At 42.4% G+C, this 8,109-nt stretch overlaps 1 protein-coding gene across 2 annotated transcripts in view; it reads right to left on the bottom strand.

Annotated features, from left to right (window-relative positions):
• The window catches only part of LOC103148178 (nucleolar protein 4-like), a 73,651-nt gene that overhangs the window by 3,587 nt on the left and 61,955 nt on the right, over window positions 1-8,109 (bottom strand). For both annotated transcript variants that reach the window (XM_007566820.2, XM_016679017.1), the window contains 4 exons: window positions 5,667-6,091; window positions 1,481-1,672; window positions 752-940; window positions 47-160 (listed from right to left, as the gene is read on the bottom strand). In XM_007566820.2, the coding sequence (XP_007566882.1) occupies window positions 47-160; window positions 752-940; window positions 1,481-1,672; window positions 5,667-6,091 (920 nt within the window). The remainder of the gene's footprint in view (window positions 1-46; window positions 161-751; window positions 941-1,480; window positions 1,673-5,666; window positions 6,092-8,109) is intronic.

The following is an 8,109-nucleotide window of genomic DNA, read 5'->3' as shown; positions in this document are numbered from 1 at the left end:
AATCTGGAGCGGTTAATGACGCTGATGAATCTGGAGCGTTGCTTACGTGGAAAGCTTCGAGGCGCATCCTCTTGGCGGCGTTGCGGGATTCGCTCTCGCAGGCGGCGGCCAGGATGTTTTCCGCCATGGCCGAGGTCAGGTGAGGTGGAGTCGGGCGGGTCTGGAAGCAACACGGCATTAGAGAGACTTTTATGCACTAATTATGTCAGTTCTGTCCTGTCAAAGCAGAAAAATGTGAAACAGGTTTTATTTTCTGTCACTGGAAGCAGTGCTACATTCGACCACAGGGGGGCAGTAGAGACATTACAATTAAAGCCTCATCAGTTCAGGTTTATGGCGTTTTTACCCTTTAAATTACCTAAATGACCCTTAAATATGTATTTATTAAAAATAAATCAAAGTAATATAAAAAACTGACAAATAAATGAATGTATTTAAGTGTATCAAATAAATGTAGATTAATTAGTTAAATAAAACCTAGCATGTAAAGCTTACTTGTTTTTGTTTTGTGAAATTTTAAAAACCATAATCTCATCATTGTTGTTTTTTGAGGTTTTAAAACAGGAAAAACATCAATTTTTTTAGAATAAGCAAAGGAAAATATGTATTTTAATGAAATATTACATATTTACAATAAATAAGTAAATACTTAATGGTATTGCAGCTAAAAGACCAAAAAAAAAAATCCCTGAGTAGTAAAACCGACATTCTTTGAATTTTTAAAACATTTCTTATTTTCTCATTAGCACACCTCCATGCCGTTCTTCTTCATGCGTCGGCAGGATTTGAGGTAGGTGCGAATGCGCTTGCGGGCGCGTTCCTGGAATTCTGGGAATTGTCTGCTGCAAGACTCGATGATGGCTTGGATCTTCTCCTTGGGCTGCTTGGAGATCGGAACCATTCGGTCCAGGTTCTCATCCACAAACAGGCGAACAAACATCTGAAACACAGCATGGCTGCTGATAAAACGGAGTCACCTTTATCCCTGCTCAGGAAACTGACAGTACTCACATCTAATCTTATTTTTAAAACAAAAATGCAAAAACTAATATTATTGTGATTTATTTTTTAATTTTCCAAACTTAAACTCAGGTAAACATGTGTTAGCACCCTGATTAGTTGGTCTATGAGTGTTTATTACACATGCGCCTGTATTTAACATGGCATTTAGCGCCGCTAATTAAAATGCTAGCTGCGCTAACCCTAAACCACTACACATAAATATTAGTTCCACCTACGCTGAATCAACATGCTATTTAGCTGAAGCTAACGCTAATACGCTAAATTCTAACATTTTGATACCCACTATGTAGCAAGGTAAAATTTGTGTTGAAAAGCTAATCTAGGGGAAACTAATTGTGCTAAATGTTTTGTGCTGATAAACTGGATTTTTATGGAATTTCTCTGATATTTTCTGACGTTTTTTTACCCTAAAAATTAGAAACTTTAGTTCAAACTGCTGGATTTCCTCCTGACTTACATTGAAGGCCTTTAGTCTCTCAGGGTCGACGCCCTCCGTGTCGTTGATCTTGTCGTTGTCGTCATGGTCATCGTGGTCGTCGTCGTCATCGTCGGGGGCGACCTGGTTGCCGTGGCGCCCCATGGTGAGGTCTTCGGCGCTCAGCTCCGTCTTAATGCTGTCGTAGCTTCCCCCCGAGCTGTACTGAGGGGACTGAACACAAACATTCGCTCTGAATCGACTGTTTCAACGTGTTTAGACTGAGGTTTGGTCATTTACTGTGAAACGTGTCTCAAGAGGTTCAGGAAACATGAATCCCTGATCTAAAGGTTTCAGGGGAGTGGCGTGGGGGGGAGGAGGTGGAGGAGAGTGAAACTGTGGATGGGGGGGGGCTGGATTACTGCCGACGACATATTCGCGTTTATAGATAGATTTTTACCCAGAATGCAAATGGAAAAAAACCGTGAGCGAAACGGTGACTGGTACTGATTAGTATATATATTCCATTGAGGGAAACTAAGTTTCATATCTGCTCAAGAGCCCCCCCTGGTGGTTGAAGAAAAATCCACATATATATGAAAAAAAACACTGAATGCTCTCTGGTATTGTTCTGGGGGCCGGACCAAATGAGGAGGCGGGCCATAGCCGGTATTGTTCAGGGGGCCGGACCAAATGAGGAGGCGGGCCGGATCCGGCCCATGGGCCGTAGCTTGGGGACCCCTGCGCTACGGCAACACTTAACAGAAGCTATTGCTGAAGAGCTACATCAACATGGTATTTAGTGAAAGCTAATGCTAAAGCACAAATCACGCTAAATGTTTTCAAAGCTAGCAAAAGCGCTAGATGGAAAACTAGCTCCACTACTGGCACATTAGTGGAAGTGTGACCAGCACTGATCATAACTCAGAGAAATAAAGTCGTTAAAACATCAGTCTGTGCTTGAAAACTGTGATTTCAAACATTTATGTGATTAAATAATTTTTATCAAGTCGGTTTGGATTTTCCTTTAAAAAGAGAAATTATTCTACCTGACAGTTTTCCACTCAAGCAGCAGAAAGTGAAGCTTTGGAAAAGGTATAAATTAGCTTCACAGCTTGCAAACATTCACCGAGGTGTCAAGGCCGGTTGTCATGGAAACGGATGCTTTGCTCTTTTCCTGCTCCTAAAGTCGCAAAACAGCTTCCAGTCAAAATTACGTCCTGTTGTATTCAGACCTCTCCAGGCTTTTAATCCACCTGCCTGTTTCCATGTTTTATTTGTATTATTTTGTTTTGATGGATTTTTCCTATTTTTAATGTTAATTCAAGAAGCAAATGGAATAAAATCTTTACCGTCGAGTTTCTATGCTCAGAAATGCAAAAAACTAAATCTGGAAATAAAAATGAAACATTTTAGTTCAATTTAAAAATTCTACACAGAGTAAAAATCTAAATAATTCAAACCCCTACATTTATTTTCTTTATTATTGTGAGGCAAGCAAAAAATAATAAAATATTAAAAATATATTTAAAAATACTGAACTAAATATCAAAATATGTTCTCACATACAGTAATGACTATAAAAACAGTAACAATAATATCAAATAACGATAATTACACAGAATAAGTCAATGATCTGCAGACAAATAAACAGGTAACCACACAGTTAGAATCAGTTATTTTTAGTAAGATTTCTAACACAAATTGACACCAATGTCTCAAAAGTAAAAAAAAAGAAAAGAAAAAAAAAAGCATTAACTTGAAATATTTTGTCTATTTTCAAGAAAAAACATTAAAAAAATTGTTTTCCAGGCACATAGCAGCCATTTTATAGCACAATCAAGTCACTGTGTTCCCTTCAGTTCTTAGAAAATGCCAATATAAAATATAACTTTAAAGAAATTTGACTTTGTAGTTTAAAACCTTGAAATTGGGGTCCTGTCTCTTTAAGAAGCTCCTGCTCTTTCTGAAGTCATCCCAACATGGCTCCTCTACTAATCCTTTAATGCAGGGGTCCCCAAACTTTTTCCTTTGAGGGCCAAATAACTTTTCCCCTCTCTGTTGGGGGGCCGGACATTGTTGACGGGGAGGGGGGGAAGGACTGCATTTCTCGATTGATTTTTACCCAGAAAGCACATGGGCAAAAACCATGAGTGAAACGGTCACTGGGACTGACTAGTATATATTCCATTGAGGGAAAGTAACTATAATATATTAATTTCTCATATGTTAACATAAAGGCTCGTTTTGAAGTATAAGCTGCTACTTACAGGCATCACTTCGAAGAATTCAACCTGGAATGCGGCGTTCATAACAGTCACGTGTTCATCTGCTCTACCGCTAGCAAACAACCGTACTGATTAAATAACATAAAAGTCAAGCAGTTCCCTAAAAGTCCAACAGATGGCAGCAATGCGCCCCACAATTTACAGGACACACTTCCTGCTAAAGAGCCCCCTGGTGGTTGAAGAAAAATCCACATATAAACTGGAAAATACAATAAATGAAAAGAAATCTGAGTACTCTCTGGTATTGTTCAGGGGGCCGGACCAAATGGGGCCGGATCTGGCCCGCGGGCCGTAGTTTGGGGACCCCTGCTTTAATGTTTTTACCAGCTTCTTGCTGAACAGTAACTCTGATAATGAGCTCAGCCATTCTACCAGGTGTTTGCTAATTGCTGCTGGCTAGTCTGAAGGAGCTGAGTGCGGGAGGAGCTGCGCCTTGAAGGCGGGGCTAGGTCCACCCAGGCCTTTTTCGCAGCTGAATGGTTGCCATGGAGATTTCAGGATTTCTCAAACATGCATAAAAGAATCAAAGAAAACTCCAGGTTTGTTTTATAACACGATGTAAAGCTAAAAAAAGTTGATTTTATAAAATATTTTCTCTTTAAACTCTAGTCTGGGGCCGTAAAAAAAATCAGTTCAGGTGCAACAAAAGGCCCACGGGCCACACGTTGAACCCCCTGATATATACTGAATGTAAAGTTTTAATCTGTCAGCGAATTAAAAAGCCAGGAGAAAAACAGAGCGACACTAGAAGTGAAGTTAACGCAGCGAAACGTGTTGTTGCTCCGTAATGGCGGCCGGCTCGTTTGTTTCCGAGTCTAAATGTGAGAAACGTGAAGCCGCCGCGCTGCATCCGAACCGCCGGCGGTCCGGGAGAAACACGGCGCCTCCAAGGCCAGAGTTCATTGTTCGGCTTTCAGCTGCAGCACAAAGACGAGAAGCTCCTGCTTTTTATTTCTCTGGGATAATTTGGGGTTTTAATACAGAACGAGGCAACGTGGGTGTCCTTATTAATTAACCAGCTAAAAGCTCACGCTCCCACAGATTACTGCTTTTTCCAGAGTCTGAATAACAGGAGAAAATTACTTTCTTTCAAAGAGGTTCTCTTCTGTTCGCCGCAGAGAGCAAAAAAAAGAAGTTAAATTATATAAAAACAGAAAAAAATCGGACTTTTACTTTATTTTTATGCTTTTGTATTGCAACGTCTGTTTTTTCTTAGAAAAAGCTGCAGTTGCTACAAACTGCTGTATTTTTCAGTAAGAATAAATATTGTGAAAACTATTAGAGATTTTCCAACCATTTAATCTCCAAAAAACAGTAACAAGATGGAAATAACAAAATGTTAGCTCAGTTTTTGTATTTATTTTTAATATTATATATAAAAAAAAAGGCTTAAATGGCTAAATGAAAAATCTGCAGAATGTGTTGACTTTTAGAAATTCATCTGAATAATCAATAATTGAAATAATCTTTATCTTAGATTAGAAATCTTTGAAAAGGGAAAAAGATTAGGTTGATGGTTTGGAGGCTTTCCAACCCCAAATATTTAAATTTCATTGAAAAGAAAAGATCAAAACACCAGTGGGAAAAAGCTGCTCAGGAATTACTAGTTATCATTATTATTAATTAGTCAATGATCTGCAGACTAACAGGTAAGAGGATTAGGGCCACTGATTTTTATGTTTTTATTCTGACTGTAATCTCCTGAGGAAAAAAAGTCACAATTTTGATAATCTCAGAAAGCAGAGATAGAAAGCAACAAGTCACTGCTTTTGTAGAAAGTCAGAGGTACGGAGCTAAACTGAGGCCATAAAGTTTGTTCTAAAGAAAAAAAAGTTTGAACAAAGATTTGTAAGTGAATTTTTTTTGCAGCTCCATGTAAATAGCTTAGTTTCTTCGTTCAGCACTAACTCCTCCCCAGCAGATCAGGTTTGTGGTCTCACCTTGTTGCCGTAGTCCCGGCCGTCCCGGTCCAGTCGCAGCTCGGTGGCGTGTGTCGGTGTGTGTGTGCTGTGTGCATGTGGCAGCGGCAGCGCCGAATGTGGCGGTTTGGCGGCCAGAGGGTACTTCCTGCGCAGCTCCTCGGGCGCGCTGGGGTGCAGCGCGCCGAGCAGCGCGGCGGCTGCGGCCGACACGGTGATGGGAAGGTGTGAGGTAGGCAGCGGCAGGCGCTCGCTCAGGTTCCCCGCCTGCTGGTCCTCCGATGACGAGGAAGAAGAGGTCGGCCTGCTGAAGTCCAGTGGCGCCGAGCCGCCGCCGCCGTTGACGACCTCAGTTTCCCTGACGATGGTGCCGTCCGTCACAGCAGAGGAGGGTGGAGTCAGGGCAGGTAGGCCGTTACCGCTGCCGCTTTCTGACGACGAATCATCTGAAGGGGGAAACAGAGACAGAAATTCAACTTAGAGGAGAAAAAGAAACAACGGAAAACTCTCCAACCGCATCTTAGAGGTATTTTCACACCTGGAGGTCTGGCAGACTCGGTTTGACTGGCAACCAAAATCACAACATCTGCCGCTGTGGTTCCCATTACACAAGATAAAGAACTTCCCAAAATCTAAATGTCCTTATCAGAAAAAGGGCAGCTAACATCTCTGCAGACCCCACACATGCTGGACATCAGTTCCAGTTCCAATAATGTATGGATGAGAAGCAACTTTCTCCAGCTGAACAGAAACAAAACTGAAGTTATTATCTTTAAACCTAAAGAGAAACGATCCAGAGTCAACGCACAGCTTCAGTTATTACAGCTGGAAACTAGAAATCAGGCCCGAAACCTGGGTCTGGACCTTCAGATTCACATAAAGACGGTTACAAAGTCGGCCTTCTATCACCTGAAGAACATTTCCAAGATTAGAGCAACTGTGTCTGATCCAGAACGCTGCTGCTGGAGTTCTGACTAAAACCAGGAAGACAGAGACACCACCGGGTTCTACATCACCCAGTTCTAGATCACCCGGTTCTAGATCACCCAGTTCTAGATCATCCAGTTCTAGATCATCCAGTTCTAGATCACCCGATTCTACACCACCCGCTTCTACACCACCCGTTTCTACATCACCCGTTTCTACACCACCCGGTTCTACATCACCCGGTTCTACATCACCCGGTTCTACAGTCCTTCACTGAGGGAACAGACTGCCTACCAAGATGGCTGTCAGTTACAAAGATCAGGGAAGTGTGACGTCACATGAAACTTACTTATGTTGGGGATTAATTAGATTAAAAGTCTTATTCTTCCTCCACTGCTTCTGTGTTTTAGCTTTGTGAAATAAATTGGTTTTGTTTATTAGTGAAGGGAAGTAAGAAAGGTACAGAGGCAGAAGAAAAGAGGTCAGCAGAAGGGTGGAAGGAGGAGGAGCAGGATGAAGAGGATGGGGGTCATGGCTGGCGGGTCGGAGGCAGGAGGATGAAGAGGATGAAGGGGGGAAGGGAGCAGAGAACCTGAACGACATGGGGGAGATTCAGCATCTTCATCCTGCTCATCATGCGGTGCGGACCGGCATATTTACGATTATTACGTATTTATCTGAAGCCTGGCTCTGAGGGAGAAGCGGCGTTTAAGAAACGGGGCCGTCTAATTCCTGCTAAGTTGATTCAAATGTCCCCTCAGGACTTAGACCGCAGCAGGAGGGATTCTGTGCTGCGGCTGCGTCTATGCGGTGCGTTTCTGGACGGGGTGTGGCGCTTCCTCTCCTTTCACTTTCTGTAAGCCATCAACCTTCAGCGACCCTGCCTGTTCGCGCTCTGCTTCTCTCTGACCTCCGACGCCAAAGCAATCCCACGTCTCTTTGTGGCTCAGAAAGCAGAACATCCCGCCTCCCGCCGAGCCACAGGAAAATATGTGAAGCAATTATGGATAAACAATGTAGGTCGGTGTGTTATTAGTCGGCTTTTCTTCATGTTACCTTGGCCTCTTCGCTCAGATATCAGCAGATAAAACGTGAATCAGCTGAACGCGCTGGAAGCCTTTTCCTCTCTGGTGTAAGAGTAACAGCAAACAGCTGATCTGCAGCAGGAAACACTCGAAAACCAGCTATTTTCTAAAGACTGAAGTAAAAATAAACACAAACGTAAAAAAAATACAAAAACAAACATTTCACAGATTCTATTTTATTGCCACAAGGAGAAGGGGAAATATAAGATTTAAAAATAAGTTACATCGATTAAATGTTTTACTTTTAAGTCCATCAGGAGTTTGAAGTATTGTGAATTTTAAGGTGACGTTGGACAGGTGGACTCGGGTGGATTCAGGTGGACTCGGGTAGACTCGGGTGGATTCGGGTGGACTCGGGTGGATTCGGGTGGATTCAGGTGGAGTCGGGTAGACTCGGGTGGATTCAGGTGTACTCGGGTGGATTCGGGTGGATTCAGGTGGAGTCGGGTAGA

The sequence above is a fragment of the Poecilia formosa genome, unplaced genomic scaffold (assembly GCF_000485575.1).
Source record: "Poecilia formosa unplaced genomic scaffold, Poecilia_formosa-5.1.2 Scaffold200, whole genome shotgun sequence".
Taxonomy (NCBI): domain Eukaryota; kingdom Metazoa; phylum Chordata; class Actinopteri; order Cyprinodontiformes; family Poeciliidae; genus Poecilia; species Poecilia formosa.
This window is presented reverse-complemented; position numbering and strand designations above follow the sequence as displayed.